Here is a 24748-nt window from a genome sequence, read left to right on the forward strand (position 1 = left end):
TGGCCCAAGACTAAATGCTAACAAAATCTCAAAGGATTTAACCTGTAGATTTTAAGAACAGAAGTTCTGTTCAGCTGTTCTGTTCTTAACATTTCAATTTGGATATTCCGAAGTTAATAATCATAGTCTTCTTTTACCCAAGATCTGGCAACGACTTGATCTTCCTAAGCTCTAGTATGACCATCATAATTTTTGAGCGCACCTTTTGAAGTTCCAAAATAAAAGACACACAAATTGCAATTGTTTAGTAAAGTTGCGAAAGCGTTGTGGAATCGTTTATTCATTCATGTTACAAATGCACTCTTGGAGAGTTTTAGTATTAGCCTAGCGCGATCGCGGTCTTTTCTTCTACACTTTCTGCGGGCCTCTGCAACTGCACTCTTCGCACTTACACTTACAAGTCATTAGAAAGAGATAGATTGAGAGAGTTGAGATGGGCAAGTAAATAACACAAGTACATAGTTCTCTATATATTATATATATGTACGTAGATGTATATACTGTATACGACAAAGCGAAAATAAATGTATATGTGTATATATTTATATTTATATTTATATTTATATTTATAGTTTATGTATAGATTTGTAGCGCTGTTGCTAATAGTTTTCACATATAAAAATGTTTCCTTTGTTAGACATTTACAACATTTATACCCAAGTGGCAACTATAATACATATAAGTACATTTATGTATATCAATATATATAACTCTTTAGATCTTTTTTATAGGCATATAACTGTACGTAGCTGTTTGTATAATGTAGGTATCGGTATCGGTATCGCTATTAGCTGGGCGCAGGACAAATCGATGGTGGGTCAGAGACAGGAGCAAAAACCTAGGGCTCTCATATCTGTACTACCCATTTCCTGATCTGAACCCTGATATTATGTGGTATGTGTGTGTGGGAGGGGCTGAAAATATAGGCTAGTAAGCTTTGATTTGATAGTGCAGCAAGGTGGCTAGAATTTGTTCGGTTATGTTGCTTTCGATAATTTAAATATTTTTCTCTTAGGTACGCACACTGGTACAAAAGTATGCATGTATTTTTTAAAGGCAGCGCGGGACTACTTGGACACACATATGTTTTTAGTATAGGCTCTATGTGTATGCTTGTGTGATCTAATATTTAATGGTGGTAATCGTGGATTAATGGGCGGCACTGATTTTGTGTTAGTTAACATTCGCTATAAGTTTACATAGGTTACACTCTTAATATAATATATGTATACATATATATTTATATATAATTTACTGATTTTTAGGGCGGGACAGGTGCTCGCTGATACATCTTTACAATATAAGAAGTCGAAAAGTGCTGGGAGGGGGAGTGTTGTCTGGGCGGGAGCTAGAAGGAAGAAGTGGGAGCGGGGACTGGGGGCGGTGCAGGGGCTAAGTGTGAGAAAGTCTTGACTAAATTTAATGTACAGGACTACGTTGTCTACGCTTCTTCGTCATGTTCATCCTCTAATCGCAATATGATATCCTATATATCTGATATCCTTGCAATGCATCGACACTGTTGTACTTTCGATAGTTTTGCTTTTTTGTGCTGGCATGTTGAGCTTTTACTTTGAAATGGTTTTGCCTGCTGTGCTGGGAACTGCGGGCGAGAGAGAGATAGGGACAAATGGAGAGTATGCGATCAGTGTGACCAACGTTGCATGTAAGGCGTGCATGCTCAAAACTTTAAAATAGGATTAACATTAATTTCAGGAAAAACTTCTCGATGGTAAAGTTCAAGAAGAATAAAGAACTGACAAGCTACTAAGAGGTATCTTGTTATCTGATTCTATGGTAATATCTGCTCCATTAGTATACAAGTAATACGTTAACGGAACATTGCACTTAAAATCGATCTAGAAGATAATACTGACAAGTTTGCGATTGAAACAATCGAAGATCACAAGTTACAGGTAATTTATGAAGTTTGATTAAAGGAAATACTGTGAGGCACCATAAATATATAGTTATTGGGTGTATAGTCTAGATTCTAGACTAGACCCTTCGATATGTTGTTGGCCGCACTGAAGCAATAACACTCCACTGACAGAGAGAGACAGATATAGAGAGTGAGACAGAGAGAGCATGAGATGCAGACGTAGCTGTAAATTAGCCATTCGGGAGCGGGAGGAGGATTACTTTTGGAGGACTTCTGGAAGGAGGGGATCCTTTGGTAGGGGCAGGGGCTGCGCCTACAGATCAAAATAAAACTCAACAAGCATGGCCTAAAACTGGTTGACCTTCAGCTCGTTGCCCTGCAGCTGGACAAGACGGAAGGCCTCGCGAATGGTCGGTGTCATCAGGAGCTTAAGGTTCTCCTCAGCCTCGCCTGGCAGCGAGCGCAGTAGCTCCATGGAGGCCACCACTAGCTGAGCGAGGGCAGCCCTCTTGTAATTGGAGTCCTTGAGGATGCTGCTGGCTCGCTGCTGTTCAATTTCCGGCGAGATGGACTCCGCCTCCGAGGACTTGGCCTGGCGATTGGTGTCAAACGGATTGCTGCGGCACTTGGGCTGGAACTCACTGATCAACGTGGTCATGGTCACGTTCTCCTCCTCCTGCAGCTGAACGCACTTGCTGGGCGAGGTGCTATTGCCAGATCCGGAACCGGAACCCGAGCCTGTATCCGTCATCTCGGCATCTCCATTTCCGTTCAAGGAGATGCACATGGGCTTGCTCTGCGGATGGTGGTGCAGCTGTGGTGGCTTCTGCCGCAATTTTCCCGAGCCACTCTCGATCTCATGCAGGGCAGAGTTGCTCAAGTAGAGCTCACATACCAGATTCCAGGCATCCTGCAGACAAAACAGGTACCTCACAAAGTTCTCCTTCTTCTTCACAGTGGTGGTATTCAGTCGGGAGCAGGACTCCAGTATAAAGTTGAGGTCCTCCGGCCCCAAATTGTAGACCACAATATCGTTAAGATGCGAGTCCACCAGTGCAATGTAGTAGATCATCCACGAGGAGGTCATCTGCTTGTAGAGATTTGCCGCGTACTCAATGTTCGACACCTTCTGCATGAGGAACTTGAGACCCGGTCGCGAATCAAACTCCAGGGCCGACATCAGGTACTGCTTGACGCAGCGCAGCAGGATCTCCTTGGAGCGGAAGTCCAGGTCGTAGTCGTGACTGGGTGAAGCCGCTGAAGCGGCATAATTGTCGAAGATGCAGGTGGACACCGCCTGTGGCACACACTTTAATCGCGACAGCAGCAACTTGGCCACCAGTTGGAGCAGCATCTGGTTGGCCAGTAGGCCCACAACCAGGTTCTTGAATGGAATCCGGATCACAAAGTTATCCAGGTTCGAGTTGAAGCCATTGTTAAGTGGATATAGGAGGAAAGAGTAGCTCCTGTCGTCGGATAATTTGCACTGCGCGGCACTGGGCGTGGGAGCCTGATTCTGACCCGGTTCCCGTTGATTGTCCGACAGGAAGACTTGCTGTGCCAGCGCATAGATCCTGGCCAGTTCCTCCAGGCTGCTGTCACGTCGAGCAGCAACCTTTACGTTGGCGCAATCCCCGTAGAAACTATTGGATTTCTCGTGGAAAGCAAACGAAAGCTGACGCAATGGAGCAATCGTTACAGTGCAGGCGCGATGGATGGCCGAACAGGCGATCATCCACTGGGACTCGTTGAAGAGCATGCCGGTGGAGAGGATCACGTGTTTGAGGCAGGACACCGAGATCCTGGCAATCGCCTCCTGCGACTGGGCAGCACATTCGATTAGGACGAGGAGCAACTGCTTCAAAGCCAACGTTGCCGAACCCGAGATCTTGGTGGGTGATTCTATGAGGTTTGATCCGCCTCCTCCTCCTACTCCGCCTACTCCGTTCTTCTGCTGCTCCTCGCTGGCTGAGCTAGAACTGCTGTCGTACTGCTGGTTATAACCACATCCTTGATCCTGAACAGGTTGTGACTGCTGCTGCTGCTCCCTTTCAATTCTCTCCGTTACAAACTTTAGTTTGGAGTACAGCAGGTTGTCCGCCGGGTGAACTATCTGCGCCAATCGTGTCTTTGTGCCCGCTCCCAGGCGCCGCTGCTCCGGCACCGACTTTTCGATAAACTCCACCACCAGATCGGTGGTCATGCAGCAGCAGTGCTTGAAGTTCTTCTCCACCAGCTGCCAGGAGGAGCCCGTCTTGTTGATGTACCGCAGCCAGTCCTGGATCATGGGCACCAGCAGATGATTGATGCAGTAGAAACCGAAATCGATGCCCGGACTGGCCAGCAGGTTTTTGAACAGCTTGAAGATCGTCTGCAGGATGGGAGCCTGGTGGGAGTAGGGACAGACGATCAGCGAGTTGGTGAGTCCATCGAGCAGCAGGAACCACACTTTGAGCACACCCGACGGCTTGTCCATCTCATCGATTTTGACAATGGTGTCCTTATCGATATGCAGTGATCGGTAGGATATCATATACTGCTCGTTCCGCGTCTGCAGATAGTCGTTACCGAAATACGTAAAGTTCTCCATCGAACTGGGTATATTCGCATCGATGATGTGCGTGTAGGAGATGCCCTTGATCTTGTACGTCGAATGGAAATTGGGACACTTGGGCATGCTGTGCATGAAGCCCAAAATGCTGGAACAGCGCTCCAGAAAACGGAGGGTCTCATGGAGGAAGTCCGTGGGCCGGAAGGTGTTGTCCTCCTCCTGTTGGCCACCATTTGACCCAGTTCCTCCCGCTGCAGTTCCACTTCCGCCGGAACAGGAATTGTTATTGCCTCCACCAGAGATCTCCAGATAGGAAAGCAAGCACAGGATGCAGTCCAATCCAGCGTTGGCAAACACCAGCGTGTTGTCCGAGTCGAGGAACACCCGGAAAATGTCGATGATGTTGCTCATGTTCAGCATCCGACTGCGGGCATTCCGTAGGGTTCCGAAGAGGGGTCGCCATCCGGAGCGGATCTCTGTGCGGTGCGCCTCCACCACCTCGTAAAGGCAGGCCACGATCTGATCCTGCACATCCACATCCGTGTCCATGCTCAGCAGATTCTCGAACGGCTTCAGCAGCGCCTCGTTGAAGTGGAAGTACGGCAGCTCCGACTGCTCCACCAAAAGCGCCGTGATGATGTCGTGGATATACTCGATCGCCCGCTTCGAGATCATCCGGTCCCGGTGGCAGGCGGCCTGAATTTATAAAAATATATATATTTAAAATATAAGAAAGCAAGTAAGGAAATTAACCCCGGCAAGAAAAAGTTTTTATATCGTTGCAGATAATAGTAGATTTGTATATAAACTGACCGATAGTTCAGCTACATATCTGTATGTTCATATAATTATACTCACATCCATCAGATGGGGTCCTGTGATGGCCCAGACCTTGAGAACGTGCAACAGTGGGCGCGAGCTTCGAAATACCTTGAGCGTGACATCTCCAATCCTATGGAGGAGCAGGGACATGGGCAGCGAGTCCAGCTTCTTCCAACCCTTGCTGGGCCACCAGATGCGACTGCCCTTGCGAGCCACCTGGCTCTTGTACAATTGCTCCCTGGAGGCGCGGCACAAATGCTTGAGGAACTGGCACAAGGAGGGTAAACTGAGCCTTTCGGCGGCGTCTCCAAAAAGGTTCTCCGCCTGGTGAGACAAGGCGCAGAGCACCTTGGAAGTGTCGCTCTGACTGAGCAGCACCGTCTCATTCGTTCCCGAGTAAACCTTCAAAATGGAGGTGATGTTTGTGTTGGGACTCTGCATCGGTGCCTGCAGGAAGCTGTACACATCCACACTGTGGGGGAGAATTGAAAGGTAATTGGGTGAAAATGCCAGGGGAAAAGAGTCCCTACCACGTCTCATCATCATCGATGGGTATGGAGGATAGGTTGAGCTTGTCCTGGGCATTGCCGTTGCTCAGCTTCTCGCCCGTCTCCAAGTCCCGGCGACTGCTGCCGGGCGATGCGGAAATCGACGGGTTCTGCATGCTAAAGATCTCGTGCTCCAGCTGGCTAACATGCCGGCAAACGGCGAAGATGCTCGGCCAGCAGTCAGCACTGTAGCTGCCCAGATTCAGGCCCCCAGTGAGCACCACGTCCATGGACATGGCCTGGCTGGCGGAGATTCGCGGCCCGGAGGTCTGGCAGACATTGGAGGCCAGCAGGTTAAGTATCTTTCCTGCCAAATGCTGCAGATTCAAACTATTGCTGAGCGTGGCGGCCTGTGGAAAAGGAAAGTCTGGTATTAGTATAGAACTAGGAAAAATATATATCAACTCTTTACCGAATGCAAACCGTCCAGGCACATGGCATACAGGGCCTCTCCATTCGATTTATTCGCCTTGGCCTTCACCCTTAGTGTTCGCTTGGACAGCGCCACCAGTTTGTTGGATGCGGAACTAGTCTGCAGATCGCCCAGTCCAGAGCTCAGCACGATGACCATCGAGTCCCAGCAGCAGGTGAGCAATCGGCGGCACAGCTTTTTGGCCGCCTCCCTACGCTTGTCGTGAAGCTGCTCCTCCTCCTTGTGCTTCACATTGGCCGTCTGCAGGCGCTGCCACTCGGATAGCATTTGAGTGGCACCCAGTCCTCCGGCATCGCACAGCATATCGACGAGGGCGCAACGCGGCCCCATCCCCTCCAGCTGCTGACGGGGCATGGCCTCCAGGACATTGCACACGGTCACCGATTGGTAAAGCTCGCACAGCCACGGCGAGGAGAGATAGACGAGGACACCAGTGTTCTGTACCGAGGTCACGAACTGCTGCTCCGACATGGGCACCAGGATGTCCTTGTGAGAGATACCCTGGGCCACCTGCTCGTAGTAGCCGGCCCGCATCAGCTGCAGACTGAGCAACAGCGAGGAGTAGATGGCCAGGTAGATCCCGTCCGCATTGATGGCGGTTAGGTTGTAATCAAAGTCGGAGAAGTTCATGCTGTTCTCCTGGCAAACGGCCGAGGCAAACTCCTGCATCGCCTCGTCCAGCTCCACGCAGCTGCGCAGCCGGAGGAGTTTCGGCACCAGATCCTGCCTCAAAGCCCGTGCAAAATCGCGGGCATGCTGCCGATCATTATCGCTATCGGTTCGTATGGGCATTACGGGAGCCTCCAGGTGAGAATATGGCCAGCGGTTCTCCACGCGAGATGTTTCATCGCTGGAGCTGCTGGGATCGTCGTCCTCGGGACCTTCGGTGTCTCCAGAGCCATTGGAGGCCGCATCCTGTTCGTGCGGCGGCTCGCCCTCGCTCTCCGATCCCGACGAGGTCTCGAAGACGTTCTGCCGGAACTCCACAATGGCATCGCGATAGGGAGCCGGCAGACGGGCCATGCTCTGATAGGTCAGTGGGCCGGAGTAGTCGGCGTCCTTGAGCAGGTCATGACGTCCGTTGACCACCTGCACGATCTGATCGCTGATCATGGACTCAGTGAGCTCTCCACTGCAAAGCACTTGCAGGCTATCCAACAGGGCCACCATGCACTCCACACTCGCCTGCAGGCTGGCCTCCGTGGCCGAACCAACGCCGCTGGCTCCATAGGCGCACTCCTCCATAGCATCGACCAGTCTGCAAGAATATATAACATGCATTATTAATATTACAATACATTATAACCGAGGGCTAAAGAAATAATAAATAAATCCCTAGGACTATTGGAAGATTCGTTGATTGCTAGTAGCTACTGCATATTTATATGTACTACACATGATATTTATAACTTGGACTCTATAATATAATGTTATACTTCTGTAACACATGAACTTACAGCCGGAATAACGCCATCTCATCGCTGCAGCCCTGGGCGGTGTTTTTGTCCACATATAAGATCACCGCCAGGTCGATCAGTCGCTCCGGGCTCTTGAAGATCTCTCGAACGCATCGAAGGGGCTCTGTGCGATTTTGGGGAGCCGGCAGCAGGAGCATCCGATGGAAAAGGGCCTCCAGCATGGGACGCAGTGAGCCATGGGCGCCGGCAATCCGAAGTAGCTGAATGGCGGTCAAATAGACACAACGGGCCTGCGGACCATCCAAACCCGGACCCGTAAAGAAGCCACGAGCCTCGTTCTCTATCATGTGCAGGGCGTCCCTGGAAGAAATATATAATAATAGTTGATTAGTTCCAAAATCCAATAGCATGTACATATAAGAATGGCTGCGATGGACTATGTGCAATGTGTTTTGAAAACCCTTATGCTGCTTTTTTTCACTTACTTGTAGGTGAACTTCTTGTCCAGGTTGATCCTGCCGGGTGATCCAAGTGCCGCCGCCAATGTTGGGCAGAACTTCTGCCAGAGAAACGAGGTGAAGTGCGGATTGGCATGGACATTCCGGGGCAGGGCCGAGCTTAACGTGAGGATGCACTCGGTGAGATACAGTGAGCTGTGATTCTCGCACTTCTTGTTCGGCGAGGCATTCACATTGGGCTCCACCAGGCGGCTGCAGAGCCACTGCATCACGGGTATGACCTCGTTGTAGACGGCGGAGGCCTGCGTCTGTGTCATCAGGCCGGCGGGCGCTGTCTTCTTGACCTCCTCTGCCTCCTCAATGAGGAAGGCGCAGAAGGTACGCAGGCATTGGGAGGCGGCGGCCAATGACGCCGCTTTAGTGGCTCGCGAACCCATCTCCCAGCACTCGCCGCATCTGGACAGAATCTCGATGAGCAGGCGGCCATTTAAAGTGCAGGCGGGCGAGCAGGCCATCGCCAGGAAGAGCCGTAACACATTGACCACCGTGTCCTCGCTGCTCGTCGACGGCAGGATGCCATTGGTGGCCCTCAGCAGCTGCGATGGTAGCCAAACGGAGTCGTCCTCCGGCTCAAGGCCGATGTAGAAGCGTTCGTCCTTGATGACGCGCTGTTGGGATTGCAAAACAGGATGGCCAGGATTAGCAGAGGGTGGTTGAAAATGTAAAGAATACTAAATTGGATGACGGTAAGAAAGAGTTAGTGACTGTACCACGTATAAAGAATTAAAGGATTAAGGTGCGGTGAAATAGGATTGACTAGAACTGGAGGTCACAAAGACTAAAACTATAAAATCAAGGATATAATAAGGAAGAGGGTAGGGGCTGGTATAAAAATAACCAGGGCCAAAGGGCACACACTAAAGTGCAGGAGCAAGTCCGGAAATATTGATTACCATATTGTTAACCAGTCATAAACAAAAGTCACATCCGACCCCCGAGGATACCCAGCAATTAGCCGATTCCGCCCATTGCCCACAAATGCCCCAGTTTCTCCACATATGCATGCCATATGCCATCTGCCATGTTCCATATCCCATTTCCCATGTCCTTTGTCCAGTGTGTGCACATGGAATGATAAATCCGCTTTGTGCGCCGGAAGTTCCGGCCGGAAAATGTATGTCAGTGGTTGTTATGGCCATTGTTACCGCCCCATTTACCATTACCCCTCCCGATAATCTCCGTTTCCGGACAGTGCACTTACATGGAGGCCATTGAGTCCCATCGTGATGAACTTAGGCCGCTTTGTGTCCAGCGCCATCTGCAGGGCGGTAAAGCAAACGGAGCGCAGCTCATGGGACGGATCCCGGTGAATTCCATGCTGGCGATAGAGTTTATCTGTAGAGGGAATTAAAATAGGGTTTTTTTTATTAAATTGGGTTAAGGTAAGAACTTACATTTTAAAATAGTATTCTTAAAATATTAAAATCTAATTTACATATCTACTTGATACATTTCTAATCCGTTGGATATGCTTATTATGATTTTATAGTATTGATTCCTTTGTCAATATCAAATCATCATCTGTTGTAAGTACCGTATCTAAAAATATTCTACGTATTACATTGTAATTTTTATGTTTTTCTCTTTGTTTGCAAAAAGTTACGGCCGGAATTAGTGGTAAGTCGTCGCGATTAACGGTTATCACCATGGGCACACAAGTAAGTAATGCAGGCAGTAAAATCTGTCTCGATAAGCGGGCGGATATGGATGTGGGGATGTGGGAGATTCCCACGTTCACCCTAACGCAAAACGTTGCCTACTTTCCTGCACCGTTAAACGTGGGAACTTCCACTCCCACAAATCGTTGCTACTTTCCTGCAACGCCAACGCAGAAAACACAAAAGCTGAAGAGTCAGAAAATCAAAAGGAGACAAGGAAAAAAATCAGTTGTATGGGACTTGCAATATCCCCTAAACATAAAAATTATATATGTTTGTAAAATAACAAAAAACGAATTAATAAATAAAATAGTAATAATAATAATTGTCTATGTTTGTACAAATATATGTCATTGAAGTCATTAAATTGTTTATTTACAAAAGGATTACTGATAGGATATAAGACTTGACATACCAGGAAGTTTATTTTGATTCACTAAAACTAACCAATAATTCGATTTTTAGAGAAAAATATCAATGGAAAAGTTTGGCTTGAGAAATTTTTCCGCTCACAGTAATAATAATTATTATTTAAGTGATTAAATAAGAATTAAAACTAAACAATATACTGTAATATTAATTATACCATTGCAGGGACCCTATATAAACCTTTTTGTTGGTTAAGGGAATAAATTGCAAAAGGAAAACATATTTTTAATTTTATCACCATTATACACTTATTTTCTGATGTGAATTTGATTACAGAAAATAAAAATAAAAATATTTGCTTAAGATAGTTTTATTTGTATATTTGGAGATCAACAAAACTAAAATGCCGCACTGCAAAATCGAAGGGCATTGCACAAAGGATGTAGCAACTAACGGTAAACAACAAACAGTGGCCAGGCCACAACAAAAGCAACAAACGAGAAGGGTAAGCGAGAAAGGAAGTAAGGAAATGGTACTGCTCTCATTTGCTTTCCCCCTCTCCCCCTTTCCCTTGCTCTTGCTCACTTTCTTCGTGCTAACGGTAAATTCACACATATTGCAAACAAGAAGGACAACTTACCGTAAGCGATTTGCGCCGTTTGTCGCAGCGCATTGTGTTTAGTTCCCGTTGACTCCTTAATAATCAGTAAAAAGAGGTCCTCCATATTGCCGCACTCTCTTTCTAACACTCTCTCTTTTTTTGCGGGCGAGTGTGTGCGTGTGTTGGGCAAATATTTCCTTGCTGGTGTGAGTGTTTTGTTGTTGTTGCTGCTGCTGCTTCAGGCTTCAGTTTGCTTTGCTGTTGTTGTTGATTCGCCCTTGCACGCCATCATTGGTAATAACAACAACAAGAACTCAATTAGCGCCTAAAAAACGGTAGTAAAATCAATACAACAAAAATATAATAATACAGTAACGGTAAAGGATGGTTGTTTAGTATGTGTATGTTGCCGCCATATGTGTTCACCCACACACACACAAACACACACGCACGCATGCCATAAACTTTGGATGTGTGATTTCGCGTCACGTCACTTTTGCACTTTACAAAAACTTTTGCTCACACACTGCAATTGTGCACCTTCGAAAAGTTCAAACAGTGTGTATCCGTTTTCCTTGAAAAACTTTTTTTTTTACTTTCACACACACACACACAAACACAGGCGAGCAATGCAGCAGGCATTGCAACGGTACATTTTCAATTAAATCCATATGTCAAGCCATTTTTGCAGACCCTTAAGCACTTTTCACTGTGATTACTCATCGGGAATTACCATTTTTCCGGGGGAATATAACATCCATAATGCTTGGCAACGGTTAGCAGCCACCACTTGTGGTTTTTCCTGCTGTTCCTCCACAGCGTCTTCGTACTTTCCTTCTGCTTTCTCCGTGGAAAAGTGCGCTGCACTTGCCGTTGGATGCGACAAATGCTGTATGACGCGAAAGGAAAGCACTTTCTCCATTTACGGCGGAGTGCGCATGGAGTACCGTTAGTTAGGCACATGATTGCGCATGTCTGCAAATCAGCTGTTCGATTGTACCGTTTATCGGTCAGCTGAAAATTTCAAAAAACCAGGGCAAGGTCTATGGTTTAAAAAATAGAGCATTGACAACCTGAATAATCTCAATATTTCTACTCACATACGAAATTTCATATCGTTATTAGTTGGTTTTTCAATGTTTTCCAGAAAGTATGCTATGATAAATACTAGCTGAGAGTACGAAACCCCAAAATATTAACATAAAAATAAAGTCTTGTTTTGAGAAGCTTTATTTCACATTTCGAAACAAAACAACTACAAACTAAACTGTTAACATCTAGTTGTAAAGCTCATTTTGAATGGATTCTTTCTTCTTTTCCAATTTCTCGTAAATTCTTATCAAATAATTCATTTAAATAAGTACCAGAAAATTGGCTGTACCCTTGAGATGTTCCTAGAAGTTTCATTCAGCCCTGGCAATCTTTTGATTGCAGGCTTTTTTTGTTGATTTTTCGACAAATCAATAAACACAAGGAGTTAATCAAAAATATGATTTAAGGTAACAAAATGAACACCACCAATAGGTCGACTTGCCAACAGACAATTTATAGCTGCCCAAGTCCGCGCTAAAGAGCTCCAATTTAGGTGCATTTACACCTTTCACCTGGACCATTTTCCACAGGTGGTTTTCTTTTTCAGCTCACTCTCTCTCTCTCTCTCTCTTTCTTTCTCTCTGTGCGTTTTAAAATGCCATTAATTATATTTCGCATTGATTTAAATAGTTTAACTGACAGTGTAAAATTAGGAGAGAAATAATAATAAACAGGATTCAGTTGCGTATATCAAAAACCATTCTTTGCTCTCATGACATAGAAGACTAAAAAGTGCAAGTGCAGATTCCTATTTCGCCTACTTCACGGGCTTCGACTTCCACAGGCCGTCGTTGAGGAAGTGATACGTCTCGATGCCGATGCCCTTGTTCTTCGCCAGACTATAGAAATTGGAAGAGAAATTTGGGTTCATTTGTTATTAGGATATAAAAAATCTGCAGTCGTCCTTTTTTTAAGGAACTGGACCTCTGATGCATATTAATAAAAGCTATAGAGCATTTAGGTGTAGATACACTGCCGAAAAGATATCTTACTCTATTTATTCTTTAAAATCTTGAGATTTAAAATCACTTTCCTATAACCAAAAATGTTATTAACAAAGCCATCTAGTAGCACTTGTATCTCTTTGTAATCATAACATTAAATGGTATTGTAAGGGCATTACCGCAAGCTAACTACGTTAAGCTGGCTTCTAAGTAGCAAAATCTAAAAAAAAAAACTCTTGAAGTTACAGAATAGAAAATGGGCAATCAACACTCATATAACCCATAAAAATGGCAATACATGTTTGGAGATTTAGTCACATTCATCCACATTTGGGTCAATAAAACTTTGTTTTGCTGATAGTGTGATAAAACAGGAAAAGGAGTGTGACCTCTAACCCACAATACATTATAAAAGGGGTGCTTTAAAACAAAGATGTGCAATCTGGTTCATAAAACCTAAGGTAAGTAACAACAGACTATTTATAGGCAATGGTAAGATGAACTAACAAAGATAAGAATGACCTTTACAAAAACCCTTTGCCTTTACAGAATGATAGAATGGCTTTCGGTGAAACATTACTTACATTTCCTGGGTGGATAGCGTGAGGAGTCCGATGGCCAGGGCGTGCTCCTTGCCCTCGGCCATGATGGCCACCACGGTGCTCTTGTCCGCCGGGGTCATGCAGGCGCCCGGCGAGGTCAGACCCGGACACATGACGTTCGCTCCACTGAGGACGAAGCGGATGGCTCCCTTGTCCACCTGCTGCATGGTCACGAAGTAGGGAAACTTGTGCAGGAGCCGCAGAGTGGGCATCCAGGGGCCATCGCGATGGCGGAAGAACACCTGTTCGCCGGCTCCGTTCAGCAGGAGTTCGATGTGGTCATGGCTGCGGTGGGGATGGGAGATCAATGGGGTCATATGGTATGCTATGTGCGTGTGCCGTCCTACCACTTGGCAATGCGGTACGAGTCCTTCTTGGGCAGGATCAGGTCAATGTGGCTCTCCAACTTGGGGTATGCCTCCAGCAGCTTGGCACGTATGCCCTTCTGCACCGACGATTTCAGCTGCTGGATGCTGGAAATGCTGTCCTTCTCCTCGAATCTGGCCAGAACGGAGGGCTATAGTTAGTCAGAACCCGCCAATAACCCCAATGTATACGTACTTTTTGAACATTTTGCACGATTTTCTTGCGTTTTTTTTGCAGCTGATGCGGGATGTGGGAAATAATATCAATATATCGATATTTTGCGAAACAAATAAATGCTCATATCGTCACAGTGCTGCGACAACCCTTGAATGTATCGATATATGCATTAGGGGTATTTTTGGTTTATCTATGACGTTATACAAGTAAATTTATTTAAATTGCAGTAACGCTTGCGTGCACAAAACAACATTTTCTTCAAATACAAATTTTCATTTATTATTGGATATATTAACGATACGATATTTTTAAAATATTTACACATTTTAGTAGCTTATACTTTCGGCCTAAATTTAAATTAAAATGCAACCGTCATCCCTAAACGTTATTAATATTTTTATTCATTTATAAATATAAATGGTATTTCATAAAAACTGAAACGGTATTTTGTGGTATTTATTTAAACATGCATTTTGTTATCGTTATCGGCGCTGCCGTACTGCCCGATAGGTTCTGACAAAAACGCCTCCTAATATCGAAGAACGATAAGGCCCGATAGGTTCCGAAGATTTTTCCTTGTTTTTCCCAACATTATTAACAACAAAATAATAGCGGGCCGAATTGCGCATAATACAATTGCAGTCGCCCGCAGTTGCCAGCATTGCAAACACAGCCGGAAAATCAAGGAAGCGCAAAATTTAGGCCAAACCAAATTAGCAGTGACCGTTGAAAATCAAAACAAGTGAAAAGCCACACAAAAAAGAAGGAGAAAAACGTTAACTATGTGTAAGTTGGTAAACAAAAGGAAGAGGCCAAAGAAATCCAGTTAATTTAACTAGAGTTGATCCATTTTCATGTGAAACGAATTTCCGGGCGACATTCTTTTGTTGTTGTTGTGATGTGCGGGTGTGAGTGCGAGAGAGAGAGAGAGATGGAAGTTTTGCTGACGCCCCAGCAACAAAAACAAATTAAAACCAGACGAAAGTAAAATTTCACCAAATTTTTTTTCGTTTGCCGAACTGGACAAACTTGTTTTTTGTTTTTTCTTTTTTTTTTATTGTTTGTTTAGATTGTTTTTGTGCCGGCTTTCCGCGAAAGTTTTTAAAACGGCACTTGGCCTGCCCCTCTCTCCCGCTCCCTCGCGTCAGCGCTCCTTTCTCTCCCTTTTCCTGCGCTCTTTCACTCCCCACCCGCTACTCATGTGTCTGTGCGAGTCCCGTTAAACTGGTTTTTGGCTTAATTGCATCGTCCTCTCTTTCGCACATAACGGTTTTTAATAGGTATTTCTTAACGGCTTTTAACCCGTTGGCTTCGCTTATCAGCATCACCCACACACACACACACCTGGGGGGCAGGCACATAGATAAATAATAAACACAAAGCGCAGTAAACGGCGAAGAGTGAAAGAGATGAGAGATCCAAAGTGCATAATGGTAATGCCAATGTTAATGGCCCCGAACCGCAGCTGTTCTTTTTGTTTCTCTCACACTTTCTATCATTTAGCATTTTTGCCTTTCTGCCTTTGTGCGCCCGGCCACGCCCACATTTCGATGGGAAACCCTGGAAGTTGGCCAAGTAGGAAATAATGCAAATAATGCCCATCTTTGCCAAATTTCCTCCAGATTGCGTCACAAAGCGGTTTTAACTCAACGGAACTATGGTTTATTTTAGAAAGATTTTGGGCAATAAATACTTTTTTGATTATAATGTTACTTTCAAAAGGCGGAGCTCTACTTACTATCATTTTTCTGGATTAGTGATATTTAAAAATGATTGTACTTACTTCCAATTATCTTCACATACACATAAGTTTTGAAAGACGTTTAGGAGAAAAAGAATATTTAAACGAAAATAAATCGAATGGAATACTAATTATTTGATATGGTTATTTCACTTTCAATGGATCTATAAGATTTGTAAACTTTTAACCATGTTAGGCAAAATAATAGTACTTATGGTACATGTATTAGAAGTCATTTTAATAACGTTCTGGAAAGTTTGGAGGCATTATCTTAGAACCTTGTTATCACAATCTTCTATTCAGCGATCGTGCTTTTATAACAGACGCACAGAGGCGGTTAAAAAAATAGCATTGCATGATCCCAAAGATCTTAAAGATTTTTTAAAAATGTATATCTCAGTTATTGTAAAAGATTGCACACCCAAAACATCTGTCTCTATACAAAATACAACATTCTTGAGCAAGGCACGTAATTGCCAATTAATTTCAAACAGCTCAGCTGTTTTTGTCGCTTAAATGTTTGTTGTCGTTCTTCTTTTAAATGTTCAAGATTGAATTCCGATAAAGAAAAACTGCCTAGATTTTTCAAAAGCAAAATAGACTCATATATTGGCTGTTTAAAACAAGATTGCTTTCCTCTCTGTGTCATTTTCCTTACCATTTCCAAAAGTTTCTAAATTTACGTATTGTCACGGATCTCGGATTATGAAACATCACTAGTAGAGATCCCACAAAAAGTTATGAAGCGCTTTTTGTAGTCGCTTTAACAAAATTTTGATATCCAAATTTACTTGTTATTTGTTTTCTGTTTCGCTCTGGCATTAACCAAAAACACTCTATTTGCCTGCACCGTCAACAAAAAATTATCGCTTTTGGTTTCTTTTCTGGGTAACCCGATCTCTATATCCTCTAGTTTGGGCGGTGAGTCGGGCGGTGAAGAAGATCAAGATCAAGACCCCGAAACTGAGTCAAGATCCAAGTAGAAATCCGAATCTGAATCCAAATGCAAATCTGATCAAGATGTGGCAGCAGCAGCAGCCGGCGATATACTATTCGACCGAATCCGTTCGAGTAACTCACTCAATATCCGGCGAACGTTGCCAATCCCATTTACTTCCAGCTGACAACAACAGCGGATCCGGCGGCGGAGGAGGTGGTGGCTCCGGGAACAACAATAGTGCTAATAGCGGGAAGAACTCGACTCACAGGATCGATGAGTCGTCGCCCAGTGCCATTACCAATCGATTGCTGGGCCAATGGCGCAAGAACTTCTACAGCGAACCGAAGAATCTGCTGGCGCAGAACGTCTGTTCCCGCGTCGATCCCTTCGATGTGTGCCTTTCGAGGAAGGCACTGGAGACCACCAACCATGTGTTCAACTACAAGGTGGAGACCGAGGGCAAGCCGGTGACCAACCAAAGGAGTTCCGGCCGCTGCTGGCTGTTTGCGGCCCTCAATTGCATCCGCCTGCCATTCATGAAGAACTACAATCTGGACGAGTTCGAGTTCTCGCAGGCCTTCCTCTTCTACTGGGACAAGATCGAGCGGTGCAACTATTTCCTTAATAACATCGTGAAGACGGCGCAGCGGGGCGAGAAGGTGGACGGCCGGCTGGTGTCCTTCCTGCTACTCGATCCCACCTCCGATGGCGGCCAGTGGGACATGCTGGTCAACCTGATAACCAAACACGGCCTCATGCCAAAGAAATGCTTTCCAGAGAGCTTTAGCTGTGAGTCCAGCATACGAATGAACGCAATACTGAAGAGCAAGGTGAGGGAATCCTTCGATTATTATTTTTTAGTTCTATATAGATGTTTATGGTTTCCTTTGGTTTACCTATAATAAGTCAAAGCATACTGTCCTTCTCTTTTCCAACAAATTCTGAAGTTTCTTTGGTTGGTAAATGGAGCTCGAAGCTCGTAAAACCCGTATTTAAATGCAAGATGTTGAATTTAGCTATTTAAAAGTAATATAACATTTTAATCTCTAGTTTAATATTTAATACCAAAAAACTAAACTAACAAATGTGGTATGTCTTTTGTAGCTCCGGGAGTACGCCCGTCACTTGCGCGAACTGCTAGACCAGAACCCAACGGATGAGGAGATCGCCTGCAAGATCCAGGAGCAGATGGCTGAGATCTACAAGGTGGTGGGTATCTGCCTGGGCATTCCCTCGGAGACCTTCACCTGGGAGTACTACGATAAGAGCAAGAACTACCAATCCATTGGACCAGTGAGCTCGCTGGAATTCTACGAGCGCTATGTGAAGCCGCACTTCAACGTGGAGGACAAGGTGTGCCTGGTCACCGATCCTCGGCCGACGAGTAGCTATGACCAGGCCTACACTGTCGACTGTCTGGGGAATGTGGTTGGCGGTCGTCCCGTCCTGTACAACAACCAGTCGGTGGAACTGCTCCTGGCCATGGTCACCAAGTCGCTGAAGGCCGGCGAAGCCGTTTGGTTCGGCTGCGAGGTCAGCAAGCGATTCGCCTCCAAGCAGGGCATCGAGGATGTGGACGTGTGAGTGGTTTTAATGTTATTTCCAAGTCCACTCCATTTTTGTTATTACTTTGAAGTATAATAAGTTGATTATCCTTCTCTTGCAGCCACGATTTCAAGCTGGTCTTTGACATCGACATTCAAACTACATTCTCCAAGGCGGACCGTCTAATCTATGGCGAATCGGCCATGACCCATGCCATGGTTTTCACCGCCGTCTCCGTGGACGTGAGTATTACAAATAAACCCAGCAAAAGCACTAGTTACCAACCATTTCATTTGCAGAAGAGTGGCGTTGCCCAGAAACTGCGGGTGGAGAACTCGTGGGGCGAGGATCGCGGCGAGAAGGGCTACCTGGTGATGAACGCCGACTGGTTCAGGGAGTTTGGCTTCGAGGTGGTGGTGGACAAGAAGTACGTGCCCGAGGATGTGCTGCGCGTGTTCGACATGGATCCTATCGTCCTCCCTGCCTGGGATCCCATGGGCACGCTGGCGCAGTAGGCCGGCATCCAAATATATATTTAAATACAATATATACAAAGCTTTACGAGCAGCAATCTTCGAGCGGCATCCAAGTGGCTCGAGTTACCAGCTTTCAGTTTTTGTGTACATTATTTTTCTCTGGCCAGTTGCCACATTTTTACGAGCTCCACCCGCACCGCCCGATCCCCGCAGGTGTATGCATATGCAATATATCAGTCCCAAGTCCCCAATCCTTGTCAATTCTGTAAAACAATCATTTTGTGTTTAGCGCCTAAGTAAAAAAAATATCTCAGTTCTATCCCAAATTACGTTTATCTTTGATTTTGCAGCGGGCAGTTGAAAATATTTACAATACAAACGAGAAATAAATGAATAATGTAAATGCATTTTTTACGTATATACAATTACATATTAAATAAATATATTGAAAACAATTTTTTTTTACCTACAAACTTGCATAATCAAAAAGGAACACCGGGACACTTTACTTCCCAATATGTACATAATTTAAGGGGCCTAAATCGGGACTCAGTTTCCCATGCGCCGCATACGCCGCTGCTCATACTCGTAGCTAAGTCGCTGCCAAATGCCCAGGCACATCCGCACCAGGCGCACATCCTTTTCGACGTTTCTCCTCGCGAAGGCATACTGCTCTCGGATCAGATGCTTCGCCGCTCGGAGCTGACCACGCTGGATCAGGGAGATGCTGAAGTACAGCTTACAGCGCGCCTGCAGGAAGGGGTCTCCAAGACGCATGCCAATCTTCAGCTGCTGCAGCGAGATCTTTCCGGCCGTCTCTGCCTGAAAATGGGCTTGGTATTAGATAGAACAAGGTTTATTACAAGTTGGCAAGGAACTGTAACTGCCTTTTGCGAGTCCAAAGTGTTGTTAAACTATACTATGACAGGAAGGAACTGTCTGGTACTCTGTTTAGCCAATTGGTATTGTTATCGATTGGTATTGTCAAAATATATCATTAATGTGTCCCCTCTCTCTAATTTTCCCTTTTGAAAAGTCAAGTTAAAGTTCGATAACAAGTCGATGATATAGAGATGGCAAAACCCCGATTTTGTCGATTAAAAGTTTATGTCATACATGTTCTGACATGCAGATCACTCATTCGTACGAAAATAACGCATGATCATCAAATTTAAAGCTTTTTTGAAGGACTTTTGATATATTACTGATGAGTGGTACTGCAGGGATTATGTTTATCTACAAAAAGGTTAGTGGATTTTACTGAAGACCACCTGGAGATTGGATTTCCCGGCAAAAGCAGACTAAGCTCCCTGGAAAACTTACGCATCGCTCGAATTGCTCGCCAAGGGCGGAAAAGCCGCCGCCCAGAGTGGAGAGCCAGGACATGAGGTGCTCCACCTCGATGTGCTCCCACAGCGTATGTGCCAGCATGTCCGCGAAGCGATAGTCGATCGTTTCCGTTTCCGGCGGCTCAAAGGAGAGCCACACCAACTGGACGCCATGCTTGTTCCTCAGGCTCTGCGCCAGCTCCTTTTGCTGAAGGAACTCTCGCAGGTAGTAATTCCCATTTATGGCGTCCACGCGGATGCTCAGCCTCCTTAAGGATTTCCTTTCCTGACAGGAGCCGCCGGCCTCCCGGCTTGGACGATTGTGGAAATGACACCGCTGCCAGTAGTCGCAAACGCAAATAATCAAGGAATCAGACATCTGAATGAGAATAGGCCGATTAGTATCACGCCACATACCAACTTCCATTGTGTAACCTTTAAAAAATATTATAAACAAAATAGTTAGGTAAATTCCACAGGTTTCTGGGATAAAGTTTTTTTTGGGAAGCGGAAGCTACTTGTATCAAGTGAGGATCACCACTTGGCTTCACTGCTTCGTAAACTTAAAATGGAGTATCCATCATGCAGGCGGAGCACATGTGGATTAAGTGTTAATTTGGACTTTTATTTTATCAGAAGTTATTTGCTGTTTTTGCTAAATAATGTTAATAACAAAAGTGTGCCCACGCCTAGAGCGCCAAAAAATGCCACGATCACCTGCAAGTGGCAACACTGGTTGGCTTGGCGCCAAAAAACTATCGAGCTTGAGCAATTTAAATGTTTACCGCTCCCTTGCTTTTGAATTCATGCTGGTGAGCGCCAAAAACTATCGGTTTTGAACAATTGCTTGCTATTAATATTATTTCAAACAATAAAAGACAACATTTTGATTAAAATAAAGATTATTTTTGTCGCAACCTATCTTAAGTGATATCCACATTTAAAAATAGACTATTCTATTCGATCCGGAATTAGTATGACAATTGAGAATAATATCAGCTTTCTTAACAAAAATTAACAAATGTTACCTCTTGAATAATGAAGTTTAAAAACCTTTTTTGTCTTAACTTGGCCTAACACTTAAATCTAACCATTTTAAAACAATATTTAGCTTGTTTATTTTGGTTGAAATGACAATATTCAAGGTTATAAATGCCAATTAAGTTGAATGAGTAAATTCGAGATATTTAAAAGGGTTTCTGCGCACTTAGTGGTTTAAAACTATTCTTGTTTACTGTTTTTATGTGTTATTGACCTCCTTTAACAATACGTTACAAGTATTTTATTGATTTACATACCTTTTATCCTATTTTATTATAAATTATATCAATTTAACTTGCGTTCCACATTAATCGACTGTTACAATCCACAGCTCGTGGTGCGCGCAATTCAAATTGTAATGGCCTTTGCAATCGCTGTTTAATTTCGAAAATTGTACAATTTCAGAGCCAGCTAGCTGCCCCATGTGTCAATAATTCCGCGTGGAAATGACTCAATTTCGCTGGAGTGCAACTGCATCTTTTGTGGGCCTTCAACATGGCCATTATCATTATCAAACAAATGTTTCGCCCCTCGATTTCTCAGTGCCAACAAATCTGTTAGCAGTTGGCAATAATTGTGCAGCTAGCGGCAACATTGTCCCCACACGTTTCCCCCACACCCATTCCCCCATTCATGATTTTCCCTTTTTCCATTTCCCTTTTCCCATTTTCCCTTCATTTTCGTGGCTATTTTTGGCATTTGCCTTTTATTGTTGGTGGCTATGTTGTCATCGATGGCATTAATTTTGGTAAGTGCGCCCGACTATATCCTCTCCTTCGGCTCCTTCGACTATATCCTCTTCTTCTTCCTCTTTCAACACACGATTTTTATGGCACGACATTTTTCTGAATTATGCGCTCAATTTCCGCTGAATCGAAGGAGCCCCTTACATAAATTTCCCCAATTCTTTAGGCGCATTGTGTAATATTAATTGGTCACAAGCCATCAAAATATAATTTGCACCAACGAAAATGTCGTTAAATTATTTGATATTTGTATATACCCTCAAAAAGAGTACTATCATTTTTCTAGCTTTAAATCACTCTCAATACCATTGTAAATTATAAAAAATATATAAATATAATATAGAAACATTGAAAAAAATTTTATAAGAAATATAGTTTGCAGATAAATTTTGATTTTTTGGAAATTTATATTTTTTAAGCCTGTTTCTTATACTCAAAGCTGTCAGGATATTCAAATGTTCGATACTTAAATTTTGCATTATTTGTCGTATTTTTATGCAACTTTTATTTCATAATTTTCACGCTTCGTAAAACGGCAGCAACATTGTTGGCCGCACTTTCGAGCACGTGCGCCAGATGAAAAAAAAGTTTCGGGGGAGTCGGGAGTATTTCCATGGGGCACTGACAGATCCACAGAGAGATTTGTTTGTGGGCGTGTCAGCAATATGTCAAAATTGCACTCGACAGTCGCGCATGCGTCCCCACAAAAGGGATAGCCCGTGTTCCCCCCTCCTCCGGCCATCCCTCATCCGCAGCCTCCTGCCCTCATCCTTGATCTCCTTTTTTCGGGGCTGGTCGGTCGTCCACTTGAAAGGGCAAAAATAATACAAATAAATGTGGTAAATAGTCGAATTTTTGATATCCTGCCTGAAATTATATTTATAGGAGAATATATAATATATATCTAAAATAGTGTTAGTGCTAAGTTCAATTATTGGAGATGGATTATCCTTACTGGATATATATCCCTTATATATCAAACATTTATAGCGATTTGAAGTCTTTTAAGATTAATGTTTATAGCTTTAACGATTTTTATTTGCAAAGATAGGATACCAATTTGTATTTAAACTTAAAAAAATTATTTAATTCCTATTATTATGTGATGTATTTATTATATTTATGTAATATTTATAGACACCTCAATATATTAATATTTTCTTACTTAAACTGGTCTTAGAACTCTCCTTATATATCTATTTTTCAGCACCCTTCTAAGGCCCATATCCCCAAAAATATCCTATCCTTATAAAACGTAAACAAAGCCTCAAGTGTCAGCAACAACAATAACAACGGGGAAAAGGAGGAAATCTGAGGGGAAAATTCGTAGAGCGGAAAATCGAAGGCAACAACATAAACACGGTTTCACTTTCAAAGCGATTAGCCACGGATGCGCCCCGAACTTGTGCCGAAAATCCAGAAACGACAACAAACACACAGGATCGATAGGAAAAACAGTTTCAGTTTGCTGTCCCTGTCCACAGAGAAAAATTCTATAAAATAATTGAAATATTTATTAAAAATACTCCTGTTTTTATGAAGCTGATGTTACTTCACTTTCCATATGTTCCATAGCTCTTAAAAATACATTTTATAAGACTTTACTAAAATTTAAGCAATACATTATCATATTATAATAGTTTAAATATAACCCCTTCAATAAACATCAAAATCATAGAGTTTTAAAAAACTAGTAGCCTTGCTTAAAATTAAAATAAATTTGTTAATCCTGGTTTTTATATTTTTTAGTTGAAGTATCTTAGCCAAACAATTTTCAAATGGAAACTCCTTATATTTATAAAAACAATATTCTGTAGTTTTTTAGAGTGCGTCTCTTGTCTCTAAAAAAAGGGAGCAATTCGACACCATGCGAGTGATTGAAACGACAGGCGACAGCCTACACACCTACAGCAAACGACACAGATGTGTGTGTGTGTCGCGGGCGAGTGTGTGTGTGCCTAGAGTGGACCCACCACAGCGCCGGGCGACAATAAATATTCAAAATATTCACTTTACAGTGGCAGCAAACCGATCCCCGGCGAACATATTTCATGCCATTTCAAGTGGCCACTGGCCCGCATCCCCACCCTAATTTTATCGGGCCACCCCATCCATTGGCCATTATCACCACATAATGATAGCACTGTACATAAGTCGCATCGGTGATATTGTACGTCATATACCACTTATCGGCCCACAAAAAGTGTCGGGGCGATAGTGAAAAATACTATGAAAGAATCCACTTGATTTTGCAGTAGAATTCAATGGATTGGCCTTGTGTAGGGTTTTAGGTGACACCTTATAGAGCATGTCATTCCTGCCTTTCGGAACCCCAACATTCCATCGGTTATCCATATTAGTCAGTGATGAGCCTATTTCTTACTCATTTCCTTTTGACACGCACTTGTCAATCGATGCCTTAAAATGAATCACTAAAAGGCAAGTGAATCATTATCAGAGGAAAGTGAGTTTCCTTTGCCACACGGTTAATATAATATAATTTAATTGTCTGAATTCTTGTTAAGATTTTTGACCCTCTTATTAGCTATATGGTACATAAAACATACCATTTGCAAAGTTTCTTGTCAATAGTTATTATATTTTTATCGAAAACATTGTTATTGTTAAAGTTATTCATAATATTAAGTAATTCGTAATGGAAATTATTTTAAAGTAGTCATTCTTGTGGGTATTTAAGGATATACCACAAGGAAACAGACCACTCGCTTAGTGTTGCTTTATAGGGTCGGAAATGTCTCCCTCTCCACAAATCCCAACCAAAATTTTAATAACTTTCGCATGGGTATAAAAATAATAACCATGTTTTTATTAAATGAATCATATAAAATGAAAACCTTAGCTGAAACGTAAAAATATATTTAGCTTTTCTTAACTCTCAATAACATACCCATATAAGTAACTAAATTTAAAAAACAATTAGATATAACAT

At 43.6% G+C, this 24748-nt stretch overlaps 4 protein-coding genes across 7 annotated transcripts; 1 reads left to right on the plus strand and 3 right to left on the minus strand.

Moving 5' to 3' along the window:
- Nucleotides 1-240: 240 nt before the first annotated feature.
- Nucleotides 241-11722, minus strand: LOC108004709 (brefeldin A-inhibited guanine nucleotide-exchange protein 3). Of its 2 annotated transcripts, none has more exons than XM_036821079.3 (9): nucleotides 11534-11722; nucleotides 10840-11125; nucleotides 9374-9507; nucleotides 8140-8780; nucleotides 7694-8014; nucleotides 6216-7494; nucleotides 5789-6153; nucleotides 5292-5727; nucleotides 241-5129 (listed from the first exon to the last, which is right to left on the minus strand). In XM_036821079.3, the coding sequence occupies exons 2-9, from the start codon at nucleotides 10922-10924 to the stop codon at nucleotides 2229-2231; spliced, it is 6162 nt and encodes a 2053-aa protein (XP_036676974.2). In that variant the 5' UTR covers nucleotides 10925-11125; nucleotides 11534-11722; the 3' UTR covers nucleotides 241-2228. The 2 variants fall into 2 exon arrangements, with proteins under 2 accessions (XP_036676974.2, XP_036676973.2); XM_036821078.3 differs by having other exon boundaries at nucleotides 5786-6153; nucleotides 11534-11719.
- Nucleotides 11723-12014: 292 nt separating this feature from the next.
- On the minus strand, nucleotides 12015-14156 carry MCTS1 (malignant T-cell-amplified sequence 1 homolog). Its single transcript, XM_017067508.4, has 4 exons — nucleotides 14000-14156; nucleotides 13786-13938; nucleotides 13421-13723; nucleotides 12015-12731 (listed from the first exon to the last, which is right to left on the minus strand). Exons 1-4 carry the CDS (start codon nucleotides 14008-14010, stop codon nucleotides 12650-12652), a joined length of 549 nt encoding a protein of 182 aa, XP_016922997.1. The 5' UTR covers nucleotides 14011-14156; the 3' UTR covers nucleotides 12015-12649.
- Nucleotides 14157-14500: 344 nt separating this feature from the next.
- LOC108004728 (bleomycin hydrolase) lies at nucleotides 14501-19138 on the plus strand. Of its 2 annotated transcripts, XM_017067751.4 has the most exons (5): nucleotides 14501-14767; nucleotides 16843-17492; nucleotides 17767-18242; nucleotides 18329-18449; nucleotides 18507-19138. In XM_017067751.4, the coding sequence occupies exons 1-5, from the start codon at nucleotides 14764-14766 to the stop codon at nucleotides 18720-18722; spliced, it is 1467 nt and encodes a 488-aa protein (XP_016923240.1). In that variant the 5' UTR covers nucleotides 14501-14763; the 3' UTR covers nucleotides 18723-19138. The 2 variants fall into 2 exon arrangements, with proteins under 2 accessions (XP_016923240.1, XP_070853312.1); XM_070997211.1 differs by having other exon boundaries at nucleotides 18329-19138.
- Nucleotides 18994-20693, minus strand: LOC108004730 (uncharacterized protein F58A4.6). Of its 2 annotated transcripts, none has more exons than XM_017067754.4 (3): nucleotides 20447-20693; nucleotides 20007-20390; nucleotides 18994-19505 (listed from the first exon to the last, which is right to left on the minus strand). In XM_017067754.4, exons 2-3 carry the CDS (start codon nucleotides 20388-20390, stop codon nucleotides 19233-19235), a joined length of 657 nt encoding a protein of 218 aa, XP_016923243.2. In that variant the 5' UTR covers nucleotides 20447-20693; the 3' UTR covers nucleotides 18994-19232. The 2 variants fall into 2 exon arrangements, with proteins under 2 accessions (XP_016923243.2, XP_016923241.2); XM_017067752.4 differs by having other exon boundaries at nucleotides 20007-20446; nucleotides 20530-20692.
- Between the last annotated feature and the right edge of the window lie 4055 nt (nucleotides 20694-24748).

The sequence above is a fragment of the Drosophila suzukii genome, chromosome X, assembly GCF_043229965.1.
Source record: "Drosophila suzukii chromosome X, CBGP_Dsuzu_IsoJpt1.0, whole genome shotgun sequence".
In the NCBI taxonomy this organism is placed as follows: domain Eukaryota; kingdom Metazoa; phylum Arthropoda; class Insecta; order Diptera; family Drosophilidae; genus Drosophila; species Drosophila suzukii.

What these genes read in the sequence shown, in the direction of transcription:
- LOC108004728 (XM_070997211.1), top strand. An exon ending in ACGCAATACTGAAGAGCAAG is followed by an intron (nt 17,493 to 17,766) that starts GTGAGGGAATCC and finishes TGTCTTTTGTAG; the next exon opens with CTCCGGGAGTACGCCCGTCA. An exon ending in GGCATCGAGGATGTGGACGT is followed by an intron (nt 18,243 to 18,328) that starts GTGAGTGGTTTT and finishes CTTCTCTTGCAG; the next exon opens with CCACGATTTCAAGCTGGTCT.
- LOC108004730 (XM_017067752.4), bottom strand. Translation starts at nt 20,438, where the DNA reads ATGGAAGTTGGTATGTGGCGTGATACTAATCGGCCTATTCTCATTCAG. An exon ending in GCGAGCAATTCGAGCGATGC is followed by an intron (nt 19,506 to 20,006) that starts GTAAGTTTTCCA and finishes GCCCATTTTCAG; the next exon opens with GCAGAGACGGCCGGAAAGAT.
- MCTS1 (XM_017067508.4), bottom strand. An exon ending in TCGTACCGCATTGCCAAGTG is followed by an intron (nt 13,724 to 13,785) that starts GTAGGACGGCAC and finishes TCCCCACCGCAG; the next exon opens with CCATGACCACATCGAACTCC. An exon ending in ACGCTATCCACCCAGGAAAT is followed by an intron (nt 12,732 to 13,420) that starts GTAAGTAATGTT and finishes CAATTTCTATAG; the next exon opens with TCTGGCGAAGAACAAGGGCA.
- LOC108004709 (XM_036821078.3), bottom strand. Translation starts at nt 10,924, where the DNA reads ATGGAGGACCTCTTTTTACTGATTATTAAGGAGTCAACGGGAACTAAA. An exon ending in GACAAGAAGTTCACCTACAA is followed by an intron (nt 8,015 to 8,139) that starts GTAAGTGAAAAA and finishes TATTTCTTCCAG; the next exon opens with GGACGCCCTGCACATGATAG. An exon ending in GAGATGGCGTTATTCCGGCT is followed by an intron (nt 7,495 to 7,693) that starts GTAAGTTCATGT and finishes ATATTCTTGCAG; the next exon opens with ACTGGTCGATGCTATGGAGG.